We start from the raw sequence: 27,004 nt of genomic DNA on the forward strand, positions 1-27,004 counted from the left end.
TTCATTGACTATTTAAACTCACATCAAAATGCACTTACGTGCTGCACTAAAATTTTTACTGCATTCTCGATTACACACAAGCTTCCACCCAATCCACATGTAAGGTATAAAGACACACAGGGGGACTGAAATTACACCTCAAAGCAATGGTGAGCACACAGCACAAAATGAAAACAAAAACAATCTGGATCTAAACGGATCGATAAGGAAAGAAGCAAGGAAGGAAGGAAGGAAAAAAGGAAGGAGGGAAGGAAGGACAAAAGGACAGAATAAATGCAAGAAGGAATAATACAAAGAAAAAAGGAAGGAAGGAAAGAAAAAAGGACACACTACAAATGGACAACAGAGCAATCTGGTTTTAAACAGAGATCCAAACATATCCATTAGGACACAAAGGAGGAAGGAAGGAAAGAAAAAAGGTAGAAAGGCAAAAAAGGACAGAAAACATACAAGGAGGAATGATGCAAACAAGAAAGGATACAAAGAAGGACTGAAGGAAGGAAAAACGAAAGAAGGAAGGACACACGACATAAGAAAAACAGAACAATCTAGTTTTAAACAGAAAGATCCCAACAGAACCACGAAGACACAAAGGAGAAAGGAAGGAAGGACAGAAAGAAGGATACAAAGAAGAAAAGGAAGGATAGAAAGAAGGAAGGACACAAAGGAAGGAAGAAAGAATGTAAGGAAAAACAGACAAGCTGACTGAAAGAAAGAAAAAGGCAGGGAATGGCAAGAAAAATGGAGCCAGAAAGAAGGAAAGTAGGACATAAGAACTCTCCGAAAATGGAGTGATGGGCACAAAGACAAGGAAAAAGGGAAAGACAACAGACAAAAAAAAATGATAAAAGGGAAGATGGAATAAAGAAAAGGACAACGTACACAACGACGAACAGGAAGCAGGGCACATGGAAGAAAAGAAAGGAAAGAAGAGCACAAAGGAGCAAATAAGAAAAGGAGGGGAAAAAAAGGAAAACGGGCGGCAACAGAAGCTAGAAAGTAAATGTGGAGTTTTTATCTACAGACAAACTAAGCAGAACTGGAAGTTCAGAGAATGAATCCGACTCCCCATCTAACACTGGCCATCACGCCTACAGCTGGTTTCAGAGCTTCTGAGGCTGCTTGCGGAGAGGGGTTTAAGGTAGGATGCTGCTTTCATTTTTTGGTTCTTCCTGATCTTATCTAAGGGAAGTAGACATGAGAGTATGATATACAGGAGGCAGACAGGTCTTCAGGGTTGACTGGCACATGAGATAGTTTCCTAGCTATAACAATGAGGCACCAGAGAGAGAGAGGGAAAGAGAGACAGACAGAAAGATAAAGCAATAACAAAGACAGAAACCAGGCCAGGCATCCTGGGTATTTCTGAACAGTGGCATCATACAAAGTGATGCTTCTTAGTTTGCGCGAGCTTGTGTTTTTCTCTCATTTTTGACCAGAATTTCTTATTTTACGTTATTGAAAACATTCATCAGTAATCTCTTGGTTTTGTTGAACTCCCTTCCCTCACTTTTGCTTGTTTATTTTTTAAATAATATGCATCTTATTTAAAAAAACAAACAAAAACAAAACAAATAAAACAGCTATAGTGGCCAAGTTTCAGGTAACATCTCCACTGGGAAACGCACTCGCCACAAGCTCTTATTCCCCCCTCACGCAAAACCACAATAACTAATCAACAATGCGGATAAAATAATAAAATAAAGAAATTAAGGGTGCCGCAGGGGTCAGCTATCGCCGTTGGATGCTATGCGACAGGCTCCTCAGGGACGCAAAGGTGAGTCTGGGTGGCAGCAAATGACTCGTCATAGTCAGCTCTTAAATAATGTATGAAAATTGTTAGAGCATGAAGAGGAAACCATAGAAGAGAGATATGCTGATGGGGCTAGGATGGAGGGAAAGAAAACTGGAGCACTTTGTTATAATTAAAAGTGCCTAACCCATGCAAGATTTATGTAGTTGCACAAATTTTCAAGCCGCCACTACACATACTTGTCAAAGCGGCCCCCCACACACACACAAAATAAAGCTTCAGAAAGCAGAAGCGAGATAAGACCTCTCTCCAAACTGCCACCAGGCAGGTATTAAATAAATAAGTCAGACCGGTGACACCCACAGACAGCTCTGCAGCGTACCTTAGTTGTCCTTATAGCCTCGACGCACATTATTGTCAGCGGTCGTCTGATTCATTCTTCAATTAAACCCCCAACCCTGGTGAATCTTTAAATTGTGAAGTGGAACGAATTCTAAATAATGGTTTTTGCCTTTAATACGGCCGATTAAAAAGTGTGCAGTGCGTTCAATCCGTTGCTTGGAGACGTGGCTGAAGGCGCAAACTTAAGAACTGACTCTTTCCGTTCCGTTTAAGAGAAATGTAGTCGCCGACATTTTGTCATGCATTCCGTAAAGTGTGACTTTGTTTTCAAGATGTTCCACTTTCGCGCCACACTACCTGCTGTGTTCTTCCGTCTTCATTATGCATCGAGACATCGAGATTTACAATTCAGTGTAAATAAAACCGACTATTTATTAGGTGACAACTGAATTCAACTGGTTGTAAATGGAAACTTAAATTGAACTAACACCAATGCACAACTTCAGGTTTACTTGTCGTAACACATTTTGAGAGAACAGTGGAATGACAAACCGTGGAAACGGTTCACGGCGTGCGAATAATTATGCGAGGACCATCGAGCTGCTCCAGCTACAAAAAAATGCTCACTTCAAGCATTTTTGCCTTGGCATAGGAGTACCCGCTCATGTTTCATAAAAACTACCGGTAAGTCGTTGTAGAAGATTATTTTAATTCAGAAAATTGTGTAAATCTTCTGCACTCTGAATGAACTTGCCTCGCTAATCCAACAGTCAGCAAGATCAATATAAACGCTTTCCCACTGGGGAAAAAATGAATGCAGCTGATGCAAATATCAACAACTAAAAAATGATAGGAAAACAGAAGTTGGAGATATAAATGCTGGAGTAAAAATTAAATTCTAAAACAATAAATACCTTTAGAAAAGGTTGATTAAGAGAAGCTCAAGCGGGTGCTTTAGTATATTTTAGCTGATTTAAACATTTGAGTATCTGCTGTAAAGGAAAAACAACAATACAGGTGACAACTGTTGTACTCAGGCAATTATTTAATAAAAGACAAATATCTCTTTTTTTTTTTACATTTGATTCCCCTTTCTGCCTCAAAAATAAACTTAAACATCTCATAATAACGCAGGATGTGTTTTAATTGGTTCAAGCTGTTAACTAACCGAGGCCTCGTTTACGCCTAAAATAAATTCACAGACAGATTTAAGCAGCAAAGCTTAAATCCCCAGTGTATGGGGAGAAAAAAAAATAAAACGGCACCTACAATAATCCATTTCACACCAACAGGGTCCCAACCCCGCCCGGACAGATGGTCTGTTGTTTACTAACCCATTTACCTCTTTCACTGCTGAATTTATGTGCTTCATTGTGTGTGCGTTTCCATGGAAATACAAAAAATAAAAAAATAAAACTATTTCCCTGCCTCAAGAGATTTCTTGCTTGGCAATTCCCTCTTTTGAACTTCTATTTAGGCCAACACTTTGGAGTACATGCAGGGGAAACCTATTAAATCGGTTTAAACAGAGACGGTCGTGGACTTTAATGTGACCGTTCATCAACAGATGTGACTTTAACAAGAGTGAATGTAAAGCTTAAAGGTGTGGTCTCGTGCTGTAAATTCCTACGCCAGTGTAGGGTTCATCAGAACATCAACGCTTGTAAAATCCCAATAAATGCTTGTTGTGATGAATGCCGATTTGCATAAGTTCATAAAAGGGAAGATGGGCCTTCTATCTATCTCCCGAATAAAGCAATTAAGCAATGTATAAGATGTATTCTAATGTGTATTTTCAAACAGATTTTAATCTATTCAGCAGTTTGTTTTTTTCCCCACATATTGTTATTGTTCAATTTTACAAGTATGTTCTGTTCAATGTTCAGCAAATGGATCTGTGGGTCTGAAAAGATGGAGGTACTGTCATAATCTGCTCTCTGCCACAGGCAGATAACCGCATTGTGTGCAATGGTTCACGGGGGGGGGGGAAAGCGTACAGTGGTAGAATAAGCGAGCCAGGAGTTAAACAGGAGTCAAATGTTGCCACGGGAAAGAATTGTTTCAGAAATCCCACAAATTAAAATGTATCCTTTATAGCACGTTTTATTAAACAAAGTGAGAAAGTATTAGGAACGGTTTCCATCGGCTTTAACTCCAATTTAACTATTCTGTTTCAAGCAGAAGCAACCAGAGCGTATCCCTGAGTACTACATTTTACCAAACGCCTTAGAAGAAATTAATCTTTTATTGCAGTAGTTTAATCTCACGCTGATTTTTTTGGGGGTCGAGGGAGGAGGAGGAGGAGAGAAAAAACAAACGCTCTAGTTTGGTAGTAAGAGCAAACAGACAAAAAGAAAGGATTTAACATGGAAACATTTTGCCCTTTGTTGAGAAAATGTACTTAAAGGCACCATTTTCAGTTCCTCCAACAATTCATATTGTTGGAGTTTCAAATGTACCTGAACTTAAACTAATGATCAGAGATTATTTGAACTAAATACGACATGACACCCACCTCTTTTGGTGTCTGGCCACTAGGCTTTATGGAGAACCATAAGATCTAATTTTTCACTACTTACAGTAAGCAGGACGGAAAGGGAGGTGAATGTCAAGTTTGACAGCTACAGGTAAGAGTGGCACCTTGATGTGACTGAGTTTCCTTTACAAACATTGGAAGACATCTACAAAGCTACTAGTTTTTAGGGAGTGTTGTCAGAAAAAAAGCCTTAAAAAAATGAAAAAGGTTAAGGTTAGGGGTTTTAGTAAAATTGAATATGTTTAAACAAAGGCCGGATTTTTCTGAATCTGAGATTCTGTTGATATGATTGTTCTATTACTTTGAGCATTTGTTGTAGATGTTCAGACCTCCATGATTAAATAGCAAAATCAATCATTATAGAAGGCAACATTTTAAAGATTACTGAGATATAAATGACACACTATTTGAGAGGTCTTTTCGCTGAGTTAGCATGACTAAACAAACTTTTGAAAATCTGGTATATTCAGATGAGAATGAAAACTATATGGATGGATGTCATTTAGTCCTACTGAACTTTACATTACTTCTATTCAGTTCTGACACTGGGATGGAAAGTGACTTCTGAAACAATTTCCTTCCCACCAAACTTGCCGTCAATGAAGCAGAACTCCTTGTCTAATCACATAGACGAGGATATAATTCCACGCATTCAACAAATCCAATCAAAACTGAGACACAGCGCATCTTTTAGAACCTTAATCATGATGGAAAAATGGGCCAAAGAACAGGTTGGGAGGAAAATGAGACAACACGGTGAACACTGCAGGGGCACAACGATCGTCAGAAAAGGCTGTCATGGCGACACGGGGCCTTGAGGGAGTCCAGATCATTTGGTCATGAAATGGAAAAAGGCGTTTGTCACCCGATGTGACACTTTGATCTGCGGCTTGATGAGATGTTCAGATCAATAGATGATCCCATCTTTGCGTCTTCAAATTACGGATATCAGTCACTATCCTTCCACTGCTGCATCGCCGTCTTCCCATTGCCCTTCATCATCCTCGTGTCTCTCTCTCTTCATTCAAAGTCACAACACAGTGCTCGGCCAAAGCAATTTGGAAAATAAACTTATTTGTTTTATTGCCAAGGCCTGCGATCAATACGAGTCTCCTTTCTGCGCACTAAAAATCAAAGCTGGAGTCATTAGAGCATTTGTATAGTTGAGTATAAAGCAACAGGGATATAAGCCTGACTCTGGCATAGTAAAAACTTCTGTCTCCTAGCTTACTAAGAACTATTGTTTTCTTAGGTCATAATCTACACTTAAATGTACTTTCTGAACTGTAAAAACACAAAATCTTATAAAGTATTTTTTCCTCAAATGTCTTGTTCCCAAATGTCCTGCTCCACTGGCAGATTATTTCACTTACAACCAGTGCTTTTTCATCAATATTAAGGAATTATTAACTTAAGACAAGCTCCTATTTCTTCCTGAAAATTTACCTGCAAGTTAGTTTTGTCTTACTTCGAGTATACTAAGATATTTGCTCTAGAAACTAGACCAAAAATACTTAGTATTTTTGCAGTGTGAGAAGTTACATGCAGGAAATATTTCATGGTGGAGCTCCTGACTCGGGCTATATTCACCTTGGTTGCCTGGCAACATCCCAGCAAAAGCGAAACTTGATGGCGCCAGGACTGCATCTCCCACCCAAAAAGCCTGATTCCATTTAGCCGCAACGCGGCTAAATCAGCTCATGTTCATGCACGATGCAATTCCACGTCCAGATTTTGTGAAGCAGGATTTCAGCCAGCTTGCTCAATGTAAACCCAGTACAATTTTAACACTAAATACAATGTTGGGATAATTTGTGAGATATTTTCTGACCAAGAGTTTGTTTCTGGTCAGGAAAAAAACAACAACAAAAAAACCCAAAAAGCAACAGGACACCATGCACTCCCTGTAGTCAAAACTGCTACAACAACAAGAGAGAGAGATGAGCCTGGGACGTAATTTAGTCAGAGCATCTATCCTGCTCTGTCCTTTTCCTCTCTGCTGCTTAGTAAATGGCCAGTGGGATGACGGTGCCTGTGGTGCCCTCTTCACAGAAGACAGATATGCCCTAATGCACAGGCGGTTCCAAGAAGTGCTGAAGATGTCAGCCTGTATATGCACACGGAGCCACAGCAGGGCATGAAAGCTTCCTGGGGAAATGATCTGTTCCCCCAAGCAAAAATGTACAGCCACACTTGTAAAGCGGGAGTGGGGATGTAAAAAGCAACGTACCGGCTGTCTCTTTGACTGATGTGAGTGATCAGAGTCCTTGTGCAAAGGCAAAAATACGAGAAGGCACCTGGTAAGGGTCCCCTGAAAGGACTGAAGTTTAAAAGCCGGATACTGAGTGAAAAGAAACTGGCATTTACCAGCAGCCCTTTGATATCCTGGGAAGAAAAAAGGAGAATTCAGGCTGGTGAGTAAGAAACTGTGCTTAAGGTGTATCCTCCTGCTGCTCTATGTTGGTGTAATTAGAACTCGTAAATGAGGCGACGCTACAGGTGTGCTTACAATAAAGTGTTTATGTTACATAAAGAAAATCTATTTGTTTATTGAAAAACAGTATTTGGTATAAACTACGACGTATGATAACCCCAGGCAAAAAAAAAAAAGTAACAGAACTCTCACTTTAAAAGCAAAATGTGTATTACTTTGCTTTTATTTGAAACATAAAAGCAACAAGTATTCCTACCGCTTCTAATATATTGTTGATGATTACAGTTAAAGTTGCAGTATGTAACGGTTATAAAATTCTTTCATGTTTTTTTTACACATTCTTAAAACCTTTATTGTGTCATAACAGATAATCTGTGAAAAACAAAATAAATCAATCTCCTCCAGCTGCTTGTACTGCTCTTACTGTCATCTGCAGAAATGCGCCGCTCCCGGTCAAAAGCAGCCAGTTAGAGCCAAGAGGAGCGTCTTAGCACTGTCAATCAAGCCTGTGTACAAGCTGCTCAATGTGCAATTGGCAGAGGAAGAAAAAAATCACCTACTGAAAAACTGTTTATCTGCCGCCATTAATAGCCACGCTAGCTAACCCGAACGTTCATGTTTATGGAAAAAGAGCTGTATCGTAGCAGAGAGCAAGGGGAAAGGGTGGGAGTACAAATGATCCAAAAATGATTTTTTTTGGATGGTTTGTTCCAAAAAAAACCAAATGTTTATAGGATGACAAACATTTTGATGGGTTTGGACGCGGATAAGCAAAACAAATTTCAAATAGCATTTTAAGGTTCATTTTTAGCCAACTGCTTACCATATAGCATTTGGGAAGCAGAAAAAAACTAACACTTTTGCTGACAGGGCGATAAAGCCTGTGTTGCTAACAAGGTAAGCTGTAGACAGTGGGTCATGATTTTTTTTTTTAAATATATTAAAAAAAAATCTCAAGTTATTGTTGTTAAGATTTGTAGCTATATAAAAAAGGCTTTAGAAGAATGCATAATATTTTACATTAGCATGCTTCCATAAAATGTTTAATTACATAGTCCCTAAACCAATATACCCCAAAGAATTAGCATTTTGTAGGTGTATAGTGGGGGAGGGGGTATCATGGTGCCTTACATATTAGCTAAAATGACTACAAATGACAACACAACACATAGCAATCTGGATTGCCAGGAGATGGCTGCCCAGTCAGCTTCACACAGTTTAAAAAAAAAAAAACGGTCACTCCAGATTTTTCTTGCATCTAACCACAAAAAACATAAGAATGCATGAATAGAAAAAGGTATTAGGTTTTAAAAGGCTACATTTATTTAAAATATTATACAATATCCATAATACCAGTAGCTAACCATACCTTGTCTAACCCAGGCTTACAGTGTAACTCTGCAAGTATTCAAAACTGTAAAATGGCTGCTGACTAAATAATTTTCTATGCAGTCAAATTACAAAACAAGCAAAACCCATTCACCCTGCTGTAGATATTTATCTGCAAATATCTACACAATGTGAGCTTACAGTCTGCAGGCTCTCCCACTAAAGGAAGATCAGAAGGCACATCACATTCACTGTGAATGATGGCCATTATTGTACTTTGCTGGAGCTCTTGCACGTTCTAAATTGATTAGATTAGATAGCGATTAGAAACCCTGCGAGGGCCCCAGGCCCCGACAACATACCTGGGCGGGTGTTCAGGGAATGCGCAGGTCAGCTGGCTGGTGTCCTAACAGACATTTTTAACACCTCACTGGACCAAGCCACAGTGCCAGCCTGTCTCAAAACTGCCTCCATCATTCCAGTGCCAAAGAAACCTCAAGTCACCTCTCTCAACGATTACCGGCCTGTGGCACTGACTCCCATCATGATGAAGTGCTTTGAAAGGCTGGTAAAAGAACACATCGTCTCCAGACTCCCCTCCACATTCGACCCGTTCCAGTTTGCCTACCGCCGAAACCGCTCCACTGAGGACGCCATCTCCTCCGCCCTACACCTGAGCCTGGCTCACCTGGAGGAGAAGAACACTCATGTGCGGATGTTGTTCCTGGACTTCAGCTCAGCGTTCAACACAATCATCCCACAGCATCTGGCAGGAAAACTGGGACACCTGGGCTTCAGCACCCCCCTGCGCAACTGGCTGCTAGACTTCCTCACCGACAGACCTCAGTCAGTCCGGATCGGACAACACACCTCCGATGTCATCACCCTCAGCACAGGCTCCCCTCAGGGCTGCGTCCTGAGCCCTCTGCTGTTCACTCTGATGACACACGACTGCGTCCCCAGGTTCGCCACCAAGCACATCGTGAAGTTCGCGGACGACACAACGGTGGTGGGCCTCATCAGAGACGACAACGACCTGGACTACAGAGAGGAGGCGGAGCAGCTGGTGGACTGGTGCAGAGACAACAGCCTGATCCTGAACGTTGACAAGACGAAGGAGATGATCGTCGACTTCAGGAAGAACCGGCCCAGCCACGCTCCACTGCTCATCAACAGCTCGGCTGTGGAGGTGGTCAGCAGCACCAAATTCCTGGGGGTGCACATCACTAATGACCTCACCTGGACTGTGAACACCACGTCTCTGGCCAAGAGGGCACAGAAACGTTTGTATTTCCTGCGGAGGATGAGAAGAGCACACCTGCCCCCGCCCATCCTCAAGACGTTCTACAGAAGCACCATAGAGAGCATTCTGACCAGCTGCCTCTCTGTGTGGTGTGGAGGCTGCAGCGCCTCCGACTGGAAGAACGTGAGGAGAGTGGTGCGGACAGCGGAGAGGATCATCGGGGCCCCCCTTCCCTCCATTCAGGACATTTCATCCCAGCGCTGCGTGTCCCGAGGCCGAAACATCATCAGTGACCCCTCACACCCCCACCATGGACTGTTCTCCCTGCTGCCCTCTGGAAAGAGGTTCCGCAGCATCTGGTGCAGGTCCACCAGGTTCCGAAACAGCTTTTTCCCACTTGCCATCAGACTGCTGAACTCTTAACTGGACTGCACTTAAAATCTGGTCTCCACTTTATACCTTGCACATGTATAGAGCTAAATAACTTATATTTTACTGTCAGTCCTGCACTTTATATTTTATATTTAGATTTATATTCATATTTTATACTGTATTTTATTTTATTCTGGAGTAACCTCACAACATTGAAAGCTCAAAACATTGTCCTGAGCCGTATGCAACAAAATTTCGTTCTGTATACACCCTGTGCATGCAAAATGACAATAAAGTCAGTCTAAGTCTCTAAGTCTAAGAGTCTGTTAAGGGATTCAGACCATCGCAGCAAATGATAATAGAACTCCAAAGTGAGGGATATTGAATTAAATAATGGGACACAGGGTTTCTTTGTACTACAAGCGACACCTTTCTGGATAATTCTTCCTCTGACATTTATTGGCTTGGGGGGGAAAAAAACTTCTGAAGGTATTACACTTCTCAGACACAATTATAAGAAGAAGAAAACCTGTTTCCTTATTACAGGGTTCTCATAACACGCCCATTTTAAAGTTTCATACTTTTCCAGACATTATATTGCTGCGTCATAAAATGTTCCCCTTTCAAAAGGTTTTAATATCAGTTTTTGCAAGAAATTATGATGCAAAATAATGCTGAAAGTGGCTTCTGACTCAGCAGTCTGATAAAGACGTATTACCCGGTTTCTGGGGATCTGGAAAAACTTGGATCCGCTAAACTCTTCAACACTTCTAGACTGAAAACCCCTGGATTAAATATTGATCCTTCAAATCACATCTTCCTTTCTTGGTCATTGTATCTGAATGAAAACAATATAAACTCTTAAATTAGCCAGGGGTGTGAATAATTTAACTTTTAAAAGTTTGTGCCAAGCATAAAACAAGCTTTTGATAATTTTTTCTAACTATGTTATTTTTTTTTTGGAGTAAATTCTAAATAAGTGCAGTTTATTTTGCTGGGAATATTTGGGGTAATAAAATGTTGCAGTGTCAGCAGTGTTAGAAGCCACATTCAGCAAAACCAAACTACTTTACTAAAGTGGAGTAAGAGCTCTCACACCACCAGACATTCCACAAAAATAAACCCTGCCTTGGACGAAACTCATACATCAAGTAAATGAATATTCAACTCACCACTGATTTAAATGCACAAGGTGGCGAGCTTAATGGGAAAACAGATATCAGTTCGCTTTGAACTTCTGACGGAGTGCAGAAAGTTCCAAAGACAATTTTGCTCTCGCAAAACAAATCTATAAGTCATTCAAACTAATTCAGTACTAATGCATCATGTTTGTGCAATTGTTCCAGTCAATTACAACTTATCAGAATGAGGCAAAGAGAGGGAAAGCACCCCATTAGGCCACTTGGCGTACGCTGGCTTCTGATGTTTACTGAAATTGACTAATCGACTGTGCTATGGTTTAAAAAAAAACAAAAAAAAACAACAACGAGACTGAAAACCCCAGGAGGCCCAGTATAATTTTTCCGTTTGCAGTCCTGACTAAATGCCGGCAATGTTCGGCTGTTCTTTGATGTCGGCGAGAGGCAGAATAAAAAGTTGACTCTGTTCTATTATCAAGCTGCGGCTCCGAGATCCACGTTAATTGGAATAGAGGGATTGGCTTTGAGAGATTCCAAACCTGGCAGATGCCCACGGAGACCTCTGAGACGTGGAGCGCTAATCCTTAAACAAAACTAACGTCTCAAAACAAAGAACGGCACTTTGGGAACTCTCCGTTTGATTAAGGAATCAATCAAGATGAACTATAATGTTTACGTTCTTCATTACCATCATAATGGTAAGAAGAAAACAAGTTCAAAAACAATTAAATCATTTTACATGGCAGTCTTACATAGTCAACTTTGCCCTCGTGAAAACACTTAACCCAGCTCCCACAAAGTGCAATAACTGGGTAGAAAAATAACCACGGTGAACTTTTTACGAGAATATATACAGTACAGACCAAAAGTTTGGACACACCTTCTCATTGAATTCAATGAGAAAGTGTGTCCAAACTTTTGGTCTGTACTGTATGTATAAAATGATTGTTCATATTACACTGAAAGGAAAAAAAATCTCCTGACAATTATGTAAATTGACACTTCAGCAACATTCAAACGGATGCAGTCTGATGCAAAATGATCCAAGAAGCATCTCTGCCCACAAACTGGCAACCTATGCTTTTGGCTTTCAAAGAGCGCAATTGGAGGTTTCAGCGTTTGGTGTGAACCCACCACGACTGTTTTAGATTTTAAAAAATATGGTACGATCTAATTTAATACTAACCTTTCGCCAAAAATTTGTGATAATTGATACTCTGTTTTAATGGACTACCAGTCGCATCAGACACAAAACATGTATTGAAGAGGAAAAAGATTCCATGTATTTAGAAATTGCCAAACAAGAGGGAGACCTTGGCCATGTACAGGAAAGGACCTAGTGGTGGTTAAGTTCAGCCACCTGCTTTTAAACAAACTCACAGAAAGTGTCAATCGCAGCTTGGAAGTATTGCTGAAAGCTGTGTGAAAGCTATCCACAAAATGAATTTTCAACTGCAGAAAGTAGAATTTAAAAGTGGAGGGAAGAGATTAAGAGGAACCGCATGTAAAATTACTTCAGCATTAGAGTTTTATGCTAAGCTACCAATTAAATACTAAAGTAGTACATTGCTGTACCCATACTTAGAACAACTCGGCCATCTAAGGTCAGTGGAGCTCTGTCCTTCTCTAGCATGAACTCATGAATGAAGGAAAAGCTCATTTAGATTCAATCTGCAGGGTTTCTACGCAGTCTTCAAGTCAAAATCCAGAACTTTTTCTCACCCATATTCCCAGAATTTGTTGTCCTTTTGTAGATCATTTCTGAAGTGTAAACACAAAAGTTTGCCATGACTTTTTGGGAAATGTTTAATGGCTTTTTAAGGTTTTATATAAGAAACCAGCGAAAACAAGACACCGTAATGCCTAGGGAGAGAGAGTCCGGTTAAGATACCACTTTTAGAAAATGGGACAGGGAGTAAGGCACTTCCTCCGTTTTCATCTACCATACGCTCCCAGAACTAAAAAATAAAATTTTTATCCAATTCTATGCTTCCACAGACTTGACAAGTCCCCTGTATCGCCTGCTACAGCATTCTGCAGGAATCAGATATAATAAGCCATATTATAAATTTTTTAAAATTTAAAAGTGCAGCAGGAATCTCTCGATTTCCCTGTTTTAGAGGAAATCTGCCATTGATACCACAACACTGCCTGAACAGGGCATTTAAAATGCCTTAATGTTCATAATTTAAGATATCACTTGATAGCAACATTGACCATCATGATGCTTTCTCTTTTTTATACCTGATTGTTGTGAACATAAAGTACCCAGTCAAAGCTAAAGTTGTGTGTCGTAGGGAGTTAGACAAGTAAAAATATCCGAACTCCAGTTCTGGAGAGTCTCTGTTGGCTGCACATTAATTATATCGCTGCGATTGGGTAAAATTAATGCCATTCCCTTATAGCAAAGGGCTTTAAACATTAACCTGTTATTTTTGATGCATATGTGCTGCACTGGATAAAATCAATCTGAAACCACGTGGCAGAAACTAGTATTGTGGTCGGATTTTATGCCCTCAGAGAGGAAGGTTAAGGAGTCAAATGTCTGACAAGAAAGGAAAATCAAGCTTGTAGCAAGTATCTCACTTCCAAGCAAAAAAAATAAATAAATAAATCCTTGCCTTGCTTTTATGCCGCAACGATTTTAGCCTGAAGTAAAAGGAGCGAATAGAAGTTTATTATCAATTCAGATGTCTCATCAACATGCAGTGATGGACGGTCATTTGAAAGAGAGACAGAGAGAGAAGGGGGAGCTGTCTGTTTACAGTGATGGGAGATAAAAAGCGAAGGCGGAGGGGCGAAACACAGCCACGCTCCATCTACATGAACACAACCTGCTACCTTTTCCCCTGGGCGTGCTATTAAGCGACATGATGGCCACTTTATGCCGTGTCTGCAACATTTTGTCCACAAATTACTGAAGACGGACAGTTTCCATACCAAATGTACCTTTCAACACCGCACAAATGTTAGCTGTGGCAGCCACATCGACGGCAAGACAAGCAGAGGGTTCTTTTGCCTTCGTGCCATGGTTTGGCTGCATTAAATCAAAATCAGGTAGATAACCGAGAGCAAAAAAAAGATCACAACATTAATCATTTTTTGAGTAATACGGAACAGCATGGAGCCAAACAATGTTATGAGAAGTCCAACTTGCAATGTTGTGACTTGAAACCCCTCCTCACACAATAAAACGCATCTCAAAGACAGTATCTTCTGGTTTTCAAGTAGACAACTTTAAAAATCTAGGTGTTCTTACATAATTTTTTCCTCGATTATATGGTATGAATGTGCAACAATCGGATTCTGAAAGCCCGGTACTACGGCTTCCTCACCAAGTTCCACATCGGTGAGTAAGGTAAATAAGGGTTGTTAAAGTGTGAGTATGTATGGAGTGCATCTTTGCATCTAAATAAAAAAATACAACAACAAAAAAATACACCAAATGCATTGGTTTCCAGAAAATACCTCAGTTATACTTTTGAAATTGGTTTTATTTCGTTTTTACCGGGTAATGATCACCAACAAAAGGACAATGAAAGGTCTTGGGGAAGAATTAGCAGGGAGTCCAGAGAGGAAGCGAGGTAGATTTGTTCTTGGAGCCTTAAATGGTTTTACTTTCAAAATGATCTCCAACAAAAGATTTAAAGACCAGTAAGTTAATTTGTTTCTTTAGAAAACCATGCATTATGCAAAGCCTTGTGGTGCGTTAAACTGTTGGTGAGATCTGCTTCTCACTACTAATTTAATTAACTCACCGAGACATTGTGTTTTTGGGAGTGTCTTGCATAGCAATTATCTCTAACAATCACACAACCCAACGTGGTTTGCAAGCGGTCTCGCCTGTAAAAGGGATTTTATTTCAGCCGTCATATCTCCAACCCGTCAACACGTCATTTGTGTTTTTATTTTGACCTTTAAGCTGCTATTGTACAGCGAACGACTCTCAGTAATACTGAATAACTGCTAGATACTGAAAGCTGAAGATGTCTTTGAAAGAGCAACAGAAGCACTTTTTTTTTGATGGTTCTACAGCTCTAAAATCAAAATAGATCCAGGTGGCCTATAAATAATTCTGGTCTGAAGAGGGTTCATTTATTCACCTCATTAGATGGTGATTCGTTTACGCACTGCACCACTTCACCATCCTTAGTTATTTAGGTGGATTTCACTTTTTAAATAATCTGTGTCTACACAATTTACATATGAAAACCACGCACTTTTCCAGACTCGAATTTCTAGACATGTTTTCGCCACAATTTTTCAAGCATTCAACATTCGCTTTGTCATAAATTGATGAGTGAGTAACAGGCTGCTGCAGGACTTACTGGCATGCGGGAAGCAATGCAGTCACTGCAATCAGGCAGCTGGAATAGAAACATGCCTGAAACATGATGTTCAGTAAACCCTGAGGACCCGGGTTGACAAACACCGGACTGAAGTCAACACGTCTTAAGAAGAAAAATCATATTGGAATTGATAAATCACAGTATGTCCAGCAAGTAAACCAAAACCAAAAACCCTAATGGGTAAAATGTTTAAATGAAAATCAAAATCAAGAACAAAGAAGGCTATTTAATCATAAGTAAATCTGTAAAAACCACCAAATTATTAGATTTTGTACTCTTAAGAGGATTGAAGATAAGAAAAAAAAGAAGATACTTTGTTTTTTTCTTTATACCTTCCCAGGACCTGGAAAATTGTCAAATATGTCCAGAATTCATAGAAGTCCTGCAGTAGCTACTTTGTGTAGATTTAAATCACACAAAAGTCGAGTAATATTCACAATTTGTTGCTCCTGCAACAATCTGGCAGAAATTCTTGAGACGTGTTTTGGGTAACAAATGACGTAGCAGTCCCGAAGATTGGCCGAGTAGACAATTAGTAAAGTTTTTGGGGGGTAAAAGACTAAAATACTGCATAAAAGATGATAAACTAATAATCTATGTATTTATTTGATTTATTATGGCTAATAGTGATATTAAATCACTATTTAATATCAAAGCTATCTTAGCATAGAAAAAGTGGTAAATAAAAATGATAATAGTTACTATTCTTCAACACTTATAAAAAGTCAAAACATGAAAAAAATATTTCAAACAACAAAGAATGTCACCACTTAGTAAAAGAGAAGAGACATGTACAAGATTTCCTAACACATTTTCCAGTGGTTTTCAAAAATGATCTTTGAGTCCTTTATTTAGATCTAAGCTAACCTCTGCAAACATGCAGCTGGCAGTGTGCTGTCGTTTCGTTAAGCAACCCATAAATTAAGAATTTCTCATTAAATCAGGGATATCTGTGGATTGAGATTTCTAAAGGCCACTGATATAAAGCAACTTGTTTTTGAAGCGTGACATTTACAGAGTGTGTCTAAAATTTTGCATTTCTACCCGTCAAGCCTACCATCCCCCCCCCTTGCAATCAAGACCAACTGATTCGCCTTGCTGAATAGCATCAGTGACAGAAGAACTGAACAGGCTTAATTATGAATGAAAGCAAGACACTCCACGTGAACTGTATCCTAGTCGCAATGCACTCCGAGTGAGCCCGGGTCCGCAGCCTAAGGTAATGGGCTCTGGGTTTTCTGTTGCTCCGGGGAGAGTGGCAGATGTGTGAGGTTGAAGAAAGAGAGAAACCATGACAGAGCAACCCACAGAGGCTAATGGAAACCCAGCCTTCCCGTTTCCTCGTGCATTAACAGCCGCGGCGCTGCCACCTCTCCCCCAACCCTCGGCGACCTCGCGGGAGCACCAGCTGTTCCGGCCGTCTGCGTCCGAACAACCGGGCCCCCTTCACCCCACGCTGTTGCTGCTTTTAACACCCGATTCGAAAATATCCCTAGTCCTCAAAAAGCCTTCCATGTAACCTTCTCCATGACTCCAAAAAATAAATAAATATACATTTTTTTAAAAAGAGCATCTCCTCAGTGCCGCCGCTCGGCTATATCTGAATGTCACAGGCAGGTTCTCGGCTTGAGGCAAATGGAGAAAAATGTGTGTGTGTGGGGGGGGGAGCTGGTCCAGATAAAAACCTGAAAGAACTGCAGGTACTGATCCACCTCCAGATGCTCCAGGTAAGTGATCTGGGATAACTTCAATTTTTAAGTGCCCCATGACCCCCCCGCCATGAAAGGAAAAGCAAAAGGTGCATACAACCCAGCTGCACTCGGTTCACTTCCTCAGTACCGGCACAGAGATTAGAGATTGACGCCTCCCCGTCAGACAGATGCGCCTTCCTCCGAGTCGTACCTCACTCAGGACCCGACTCTGATCAATTTGCCTAATAGGTGCGTCGCTGTGGTGCTCCAGGTGAGAACTAGCTGGCAATGTCACAAATTAATCACTTGAGTTACTGTAATTAATTACACCTCTGGTGGAGTCTGATAACAACTCTCCCAATCGTTTCCAAATTGGTGGCCTGCATCTGTGACATTTGGCTTTCCAGATAAAGACTACCGACAAAAGTAGCAAATTAAAGCTGTACTATATGTGTGTGTATATATGCCTGGTCATTCTAGTTCCATGTTGACCTTTACTGGTGGTAATGCATGACTAAATTAACATTTTCTACACTTAAAGAGACAATTAAACATCTTCTTGTGGAAAAAAATACTGGCCAAAGTGAAATGTGTGTGTATTCAATGGAAACTCGTTGTTTGACCCTCATGTTAATTTCTTTGTTCAATGAAAGGAGAAAAAAACAACTGCCCTAAAAAGGCTAGAAATATTTCTCCCCTCTGTCAGGGATCCACAGTGGAAACTCTCATGGGAGAAACATTCCATCTAGTGGCGATTTGTGGTACTACAGAACAAAAATGTGGACTTTTATAGAAAACAGGCCTTTTATTATGCCATGTTTCTACTGCCAAGTAAATAGACTGTTGTTTTTTTTCTCCCATCAACATTTCAGATTTTCGAGTGCAACATCTCTCTACACACTTTGTGCACTCGCTAATATTTCAGGTCAGTTTCACCAGGCTATTGCAATCTTCTGCGTCCAAATGAAAGCTGTACGGCGTAACACGCAAAACCCCGACTCGCCCCTCATTTGTTCAGGTAACGGCCTCATTACTCTGCCCCCTGCCCGTCGCCGGCCCTCCCTCCACCCATAGGCACCCGCCGTTTACCTCAGGTAGGCATGTAATTGCTCTGCGGCGCAGCCGTGTTCTGAGTGCTTAGGAGACGGCAGCCACACTAATGAGGCTGCTCACTGTGTCGCTTCTCCGCAGACTAAATGTATGTGAACGGGAAGCGCGTTGGCATTCCGTGTGTCGGGTTCCCTGTCATCATGCGCAGGGCCTCACAAAAAGTATTCAAACCCCGGGATTGTTTTCGCATTTATCATGGCAAACCTCTGTGGATTTTTACTGGGATTTGATTAGATAAGCTGCTATGAAATAGTGAAGATTGTGATGTGGTAGGATTTTTTTTTTTTCAGCTTCAAAAGTTTCATTTCATATGAAATTTTAGTGTTCAGAGGCACTCACTCCAATGCTACTCTGTAAAATCAATGCAGACATGCTGTCTTCAAGCCACATCTGACTGGTTCATTATTTATATATGTATTGTTGATGGCCATACTACACATCCCACAATGCACTGCAACAACTCCGAGGAAAGTTGATGCAGTTTTTGTGTTCCTAAGCAATGCCTAACCAATTGAGAACATAGCAGGGCTGACTTGAACTTGCCTCTAAAAACTTGATTAACATGACTATAACATGACGGATTACTCCAAAAGCAGTATCCTTACAGTGACGCGTGGCGGTGGCAGCATCATGATGTGGAAATGTTTACAAAAGCAAAGAGAGAAGCAGGTAGGTGTTCAGAGGAAGGACGCCAGAGGTGAACACAACTGAGCCTGTCGCAATTAAGCTATTAATCACCTGATCATTTAAAATAAGTTCGATCATTTCAATTCTGATTCACGTTTTTTGAAGAGGAATTTTGTTTACAGACATCATAATAAATTTTATTTATGGTTTTAGTTGTGCGGGGTTTTCTTTTCCGTCTTATTTATTGTTTTCGGTTGGTTTTTTTATTTTCTTCCGGTCCCAGTGTTAGGTATACTTTAAAAAGTTACGGTTTATTGGTCTTTGAGAGGGAGAATTTGCAATATCATAAATATATCACTGGAAAACGGTCTCAAAACAAGAATTACCATTTATCTCAAAAGGACATTTTATCGTTCAGCTAAATTTGTTATCGTGACGGGCCTAAGCACAACAAGATGATAATTGAGCATTTTTGCCGTAAGAAGTAGAAACAATTCAGAATCTACATGAGATAGACGGGTAGAGATAAAGGACTAGCCACTGAAGCTGTAGCAAAAGCTGTTTATATGAAAATAATAATTTAGGGAGTTTTAATACAAAGGAGCTCCACACTTTTCAGATTTTAAAGAGGCAAAAAATTTTGAAACCACCTTTTTGCACTTTCAGTCCATCCATACAAAGTAACATTTTTTTAGCTTTAACATAGCAACAGAGATGAAAGTTCGAAAAGGATGAATTACAGTGTATCACAAAAGTGAGCACACCCCTCACATTTCTGCAGATATTTAAGTACATCTTTTCATGGGACAACGCTGACAAAATGACACTGAAATAACAAAAAGCAGTCTGTGTGCAGCTTAAATAACGGTGTGAATTTATTCTTCCCGCAAAATAACTCTATATACAGCCACTAATGTCTAAGCTACTGGCAACAAAAGTGAGTCCACCCCTTAGTGAAAGTTTCTTAAGTGTCAATATTTTGTGTGGCCACCATTGTTTAAAAAAAAACGCCTTGACTCTCCTGGGCATGAAGTTCACCAGAGCTTCACAGGATGCTACTGAATGCTTTTCCACTCCTCAGTGACGACATGATGGAGCTGGCAGACATTCAAGACTTTGCGCTCCTCCATCTTCTAACACACCTGCTCCTTATGCACACCTTAGAAATAGTAAAACTAACTAGTCACATGATATTTTGGAGGGAAAGTGACAAGCAGTGCTCAATTTAGACATTTAGGAGTGTAGTCTGTTAGGGGTGTACTCACTTTTGTTGCTGGTGGTTTAAACATTAATGGCTGAATATAGTTATTTTGAGGGAAGAATAAATTTACACTGATATACAAGTTGCACACAAACTACTTTTCATTATGTTAAAGTGTCATTTTGTCCCATGAAAAGATATACTTAAATATCTGCAGAAATGTGAAGGGTGTACTCACTTTTGTGATACACTGTACGTGTCACTTTACATAAAAAAAAACAACAAAAAACACGCACATATTTTGACCTTCACGATGGATGTTACGTGACACTTCAAGGTACGACATTTGCAGATCGCAACCCTTCATGTCGCTCACGCAGCGCGAGAAAAGAATGCATAAAGACTCACTGGCAGTGCAGTGTTTGAAAGCGGCCTCGCCTTGGGTGTTCGTCTTGGCCTGCTCGTCTCCTGCAGGATGCTGCTTTCGAGTTGGTAAAGCACCGGGAGCTGAGGTAGGCTGACCCACAGTCTGGAAGTCTGCAGGGGCACAGAGAGACCATCAAAAACAAAAGGTTCTTGGGTGTTTTGTGTGGTGCAAAAGTGGAAAAAAAGAATGTTGGATTGGATATAGCGGAACAGGAAAACTCTAGATCGGTAAAATGATTGATAAAGACACACTTGATGATTGTTCAGCTCCCTGTCAGGAAAAGACATAGATAAAACCAGAACTTCAGTGAAGAGAAATTATGTCCTTGAAAAGTTTCTGGCTCGTTTAAAAAAAGAAAGAAAAAAGATTTATTGGGTAAAAATATATATATATATTCCTCTCTGATGCAAACAAGTTTTTTAACCTAGCTTAAACTGAGCATGATGTAGTTCTGAGCTTATTGATAGTTTCATGTCAGATCATCGATGGGATCATCAAGAATTCATAACAGCTATATTCCTCCTCGGGCAGCGATCTTACTCTGCAGAAACATTCGTTTCGAATTCTGTACTTTGGGTTTCATTAAGATGAAGTGAAATGTATTTGGTGTGACCTTTGAAAACAGCTTTATCTCCAACACGGTTCTTGCTCATCGTGGAACGCTGCTTTCTACAGCTCAAGCCAAATGTCAACAGGCTCTTTTGGACATTTTTGAGACGGAGTTAAAAAAAAAAAAAAAAAAAAGTTTAGGGCAGTATTGTGAACCTTTCTTAAGATGCTTTAGCTTTGAGGCATTTCTGGAAGTATAACCTAAAATAGCTAAATATATGTGATCACAGGATGTGTTCGGTTGATTCAACTTGCTAACATGACAAACGACAAAGTGGGTAAAGCTTGTACTGACCCGTCTTGCGAAAGCATTCATACCCATTGAACATAACCACATTTTATCACTTTATAACCATTAACTTCAATGTATTTCATTCAAATTGTAAGTGGTAGACTAACGCAAAGTAAAAGAAAGGAGCAGTTTGACATTAGCCATGCAGGGGACGCAGCAAATATCTGAAATAAGATCAGAGTTGATGGAATTTGGAGTTTTGTTTGACCTACGCATCACCCTGACTGCACGGTAGCCCACTGTAAAACACGGTGGTGGCGGCATCATGCTATGTGGATGCACTTCTTCAGCAGGGACAGGCAAGACGAAAACGGTGGAAAAGATTTCTTGCACAAGACTGGGATGAAGATTCACCTTCCATCAGGACAACAAACCTAAATATACAACGCAAGCTACAATGTCTCAATTAAAATAAAAATACATTCATATGTAATAATGGGCTAGTCAAAGTTAACATTTGAATTCAATTAAGAATCCGCTTAGAGACTTGAGAACTGATGTTCCCAGACCTTCTCCATCCAGTCGACCTAAGTTTGAGCTAGTTTGCAAAGTACTAGCAAACATTTAAATGGGCAAACAAGTACGGAAAATACTGCAAAAAGACCAGAAGGAACATTTTTGAAAAATCAATGCGTGAAAGTTTGTGTTTGCAACCATACACGACGGGGGGGGGGAGTTCAAGACATGCGAGTAATTTTGAAGGGCGCCGTGCGCACAAGAGTAAGCAAGAAAATGTAAACAGAAGCCGAGCTCGGCGTGAAGGAAAATGTCATTTCATCTGTCTCCAAAGGGGAATATTTGCATATGATTGCATGTCTTGGTGTTTAACATTTAGCGAGTCGCAGAAAAATAACTACTTAGCTGAAGTGTGTCAATTAACCGCATTATGCGACTGTTTGTGTACATGAATCTCATTTAGATTTGACCCGTGTCCACGTGCCGCGGCTCAGCGAATTAACAAATCCAAAGCGCCGGGCAGACGGCCGGCACAAAAGGCTAAAGAGCCTCAGGCGCCACCGCTGCCTCCACCACAAACTGTGCACTAAAAACTGACTTGCTCCATCAAGGACCAGTGGGCTGCCCTGCAGATTTCTATTATACAGGTTTGTATTCTCAGAGATAGTCATTGAAAGAGATTTTTAGAAAAGAGAGCGAACATGCTGAAACCCACGGAGTCGACACTTGTACTCCAATTGCAAGCAAGGGTGTGTGTTTCTTTTTCACCCCCAAACATATTTCTTTATTTAATTATTAATAATAATAATAATAATAATAATAATGAATAAAAATAAAATTAAAAAAAGGTTAATGTCTTCCAGCGGAGGCAACATTATTATTATCAATTCTGTCCAGTCAGAACCAACGTAGCTAAACGAATATTGACCAAGAGCAGTTTAACAAAGTATCTTACGAAACAGAGCTTTTTAATAAACTAACAGCTATTATTTTTATAGCAGTGCTTTCTCTTCTCTTGCATAATTAAAGTTCTTACCCCTCTTTTTGCGCGCCTCTTTAATCTCTTCACACATTCGGTCGAACTCGGGATCCAGCTCGGCTGCAAAAATAGCATGGGCTGTGTCCTTCAGGCTGCACGCTCTGTGCCTGATCACCTTGTCTGAGGAGAAAAGGGACAGCGAGAATGAATGTCGGTGTTAGAAAAGCCGCACACATCCTACCAGCTGTGCTCAAAATAATAGCAGTCCAAAATCACTACCTACAACGATACTCTTTCTACATGGCAAGTGTCTACTTGGTAGGAGTAGAGTAATAATACAAAGTGTGTTATTGATTCTGTGCAACTAAAACTTTAATTATATTGGTGCAAGTTCAAAGCACTACCAGAAAGAAGTACAAAACATTTTTTTAAAATTTTAAAAACATTGTTTGGCAACATTAAATATGCCTTTTTTTTTTTTTTTTTTTTACATATTTGTTGAAACTGTCACTATGTCCAGACAGTATAGTATGAGGGGGGGGAAAAAAAATCAAGTATCTGCTTTCTATTGCCATCTGCAGAAATACACAGCTCAGTAAGAAACAACCAATAGCACCCAGTGGGAGGGTCTTAGTGCTGTCAATCATGTTTCTGTATGCGCTGCTACATCTAGTTCTCCAGACCGGACCCTGCCATGGATGCTAAAGCTAATTAGGATGCCCACCGAAGGCGGCGGATAAACAGTTTTCTTGTAACGGTAAATTGTTTCTCTGCCGTTAGCACATTGAGCGGCCCGTACACATGCCTGATTGACAGCGCTAAGACCCTCCCACTGGTTCTGATTAGTTGCTTCTGACTGTTTTTCTGCAGATGGAAATGGGAGCAGTAAGTGGAGATAGAGGATCTTTTCACAGATTATCTGTCTCATACTATACTGTCACAACAAAGTGGCTGTTTAAAGAAATATGTATTTGAAAAAAAATATTTATAAAAGTTACATGCTGCAGCTTTAACAATTTTTTTATTATTTACTTTTACTTCATTATTGGACGTTGAATAGTTTGTGGCCTCCTTTTTGCATTTCTGTGTATAGAAATAAAAGCCGTAAAAGGGATTTTGACCTTTACTCGCCTTTTCAAAACGCACTACATCCATTTAAATACATTTGGAAGTAGCTTCATTCTCCTTCCTGCATTCCTCTTTCTTCAAGACGACAGCAGCATTTACTCCGCTGTTAGTCAGGCATGTAAGGCAAATAATCAATTGCGAACTCACCCCTCTTTCTACTGTGTGTGTGAGAACGGAGCTTATAGCTTTTCTCACAGCTTTAAAAAGAGGGTGAAGCTTTATTTTCTTTTTTTTTTTTTTAACTGTATTAAACGGAAGCCCAGATATCACCACTTCACACAGACGAATACATCTACACAAAGTCCAACGCAAACAATACGAATCTTTTCAAAATATACACTCATTACATCTAAATCAACTCCTGAGCTTCCCTTTCCTCTATACATCGGCAACCGCATCATTAAATGCTCTTCTTTTGCTCGTGCATCGACAGGAGAGGGGATGGGGGGGGGTGATAAAGACGGAGCAGGAGACACAGGCTAAGGTGTAGCCGCAGTAAACAGGCAGTTTCTCATTACTGCAGGCGGTAGGAGAACAGTTCAGGCATAACGGGACAAAGGAGGTCACAATCTGCCAACTTCTGCAGTCTAATTGGAAGACAGTTGCTTAATTGCAAAGTGGCTGAGAGCGTGCCTTCTCCCACTGCCAGCACATGCGAGCGTGTGTGCGCTGCGCGCGACTGCGTTTTAAGGGCAAAAAACGCCTGCCGGTGGAGGAGATGTCAGAGGCCAGGTGCGGTGCCGAGAGCTCATCAGTACCCTTCTGAGCGCCGGCTAACCTCCACGTCTACAACAGACAAGGAGGCAGAGACAAACAGCGCCGCTGCTAATGTGTTTCAGCACACTAACAGGATTTTCTGGGTTTTTTTGTTATTGTTTTTTTTTCCCTGATTTTTATTCATCACCGCTTCCCTCCAGCAGACAAGCTGTATTTGTGACACCGAGACTCATTGTGCAGAGAGCAAAGATGTCCCTTATTTTATTGTGGAGTTCTCTTTTTTCTTTTCTCTCCAAGGTGGGGAAGAAAAAGGAAAATGTTTTTCTCAAACTTTCCACTAAGTTAGTATGATGTACGAGAAGAAGCAGAAAACCAAGGTGGAATGAGTTTTGTTGTTTGTTTTTTTAACCAGCACTTTGAAAGCTGACGTCAAATCTGCCCCACAACCTAATTGTGGAAAATCTGGGCCTTATTCCCTGGTCGTCGAGAAAACTAAGAAGTTTCATCGTTTTTTTTTTTATTTCTCCATTTATTTAAACATTGTATTTTCTCCCTTTACTGTATCGCTTATGCTCACACAAATGACCCAGGCTCTCTCCAGGAAAAACAGAAGATTCTCTTCTAAGATAAAAGATACTTTATTGCCCCTGCGAGAAATTTATTGTGGGGCAGGTGTACGGTGACTACAAGGTTACATGCATACCGATTAAAAAAAACATTAAAAAGACACAAGATGTTCCAAACAGTTCAGATTACAGAAGTTAAAATAACCAATATGTGCCATTAAACCTAGATGGGGCAACAATACATTAGTTTAAAGAGAAAAATTAAAGCAAGTTGTCAGATTTATTGAGAAGGATAACAGAAGTTGGATGAAAGTGAGGTGTTAATATTCAAGCAAATGGAGATGGAATCTGTCTTTTTTTATGTCAGCTGACCCCAGGAAGAATAGCTGATGCTAATTAGGATCTAAATAAACAAACTCACATTTTGTAAATAAAAAAAATAAAAAAACATAAAACGACCTTTCACCGATCAATCTAAAGTGGAGTGCTTCCCAATAAAGTTGGATATCATAAAAACTTACTTCATTCATAATTATGTAGACTCAAAGACTATTTTAACTCAACTTTTAAATTTTTTGTTTTGTTTTGGGTTTTTTTCCCATATAGCATGAAAGGTACATCTCTGTACCGTACGCTATGTGTATGTTTTGTTGCCGTTGAGTTATAACGGAAGCCCAGATTGCTTTGGTTGCAACTTTTAGTTGTCCTGCATTGCCATGTCAGGTGACTCTCATCCACTTCTCGACAACACCCCACAGATTCTGTTTTGAATTTAGACGAGCAACTTTGTGTAAATCGACTCGTGGCAGGAGGAAGATGGAATCGGGTCCACAACTCTACGATTGTAAGACGATTTGTCCAGTTGAGCAACAGTCACCCCGTTTCCCTGTTTGCATCTCCCACCATCATTTCCTTACCATTAATTTGCTTGGGTACAGTACTCTGAGCAGCCAGCTTTTGGTAATTATAGACTCTTTCTGTCTGAACAGTGTCCCCAGTGACTGTGTAGGAAATCACATTTTCTGTACTGAAACTCTCGTTTGAATCGTTTCTAAATGACATTCTAATTTAATGCGGCACAACTCTATGTTGGAGTCTTGTATCCGGTAGTAACTAGCCTTACTGTCTGCGCAATTTACCCTTGAATGTTCGGCTGCTGTGTAATATAAACACTGTTCTAGATCACTTTAAACATGAGAACAGAACATAGAAATAATCAATCTGGTGCATTCAGGTGCATTTTTGCAAACAACAAGACTATTTTATACACCTGGGTTCCAAATACACACTGCAAAAGCCATTTTAAGCTCACAAAAAGGTGCTCAGATGTGGACAAAGATGCAGTAAAAAAGAAGAAGAAAAAAAGTCCAAGATATGCAATTAAAGCGTCAAGCAGCCTTCCTTAGCTACAAGGCTTGAATTACACTGTGGAAAAGCTATCAGCAGGGGGTTTACACGCTGCTCTTCATTTGAATTTTCAAAAAGGAAAAAGTAATTTTAGTGTCTGGGAGCCGTGGCCATGAGTCGGCGCAGCCTGGTGGGATATTCTGAAGGGATCAGTCTTAAACAAAAACAGGAGAATTTCACAGTATTGCACTCTTTTTCTGTTTTTATAGAAAAACAGACCAGGTAAACAGTCAAAATCCATACTAATCCTAAAAAATATCAAATAGAAATGAAATTTATATAGGTTAAGAAGAAATT

The 27,004-nt window shown here is 40.2% G+C and overlaps 1 protein-coding gene across 1 annotated transcript in view; it reads right to left on the reverse strand.

Moving 5' to 3' along the window:
• The window catches only part of atad2b (ATPase family AAA domain containing 2B), an 88,938-nt gene that overhangs the window by 34,953 nt on the left and 26,981 nt on the right, over positions 1–27,004 (reverse strand). The window contains exons 23-24 of the mRNA XM_028039720.1: positions 22,947–23,069; positions 20,535–20,663 (exon numbers count right to left, since the gene is read on the reverse strand). Coding sequence (XP_027895521.1) covers positions 20,535–20,663; positions 22,947–23,069 — 252 coding nt within the window. The remainder of the gene's footprint in view (positions 1–20,534; positions 20,664–22,946; positions 23,070–27,004) is intronic.

This window comes from Xiphophorus couchianus, chromosome 15 (genome assembly GCF_001444195.1).
Source record: "Xiphophorus couchianus chromosome 15, X_couchianus-1.0, whole genome shotgun sequence".
NCBI lineage: Eukaryota > Metazoa > Chordata > Actinopteri > Cyprinodontiformes > Poeciliidae > Xiphophorus > Xiphophorus couchianus.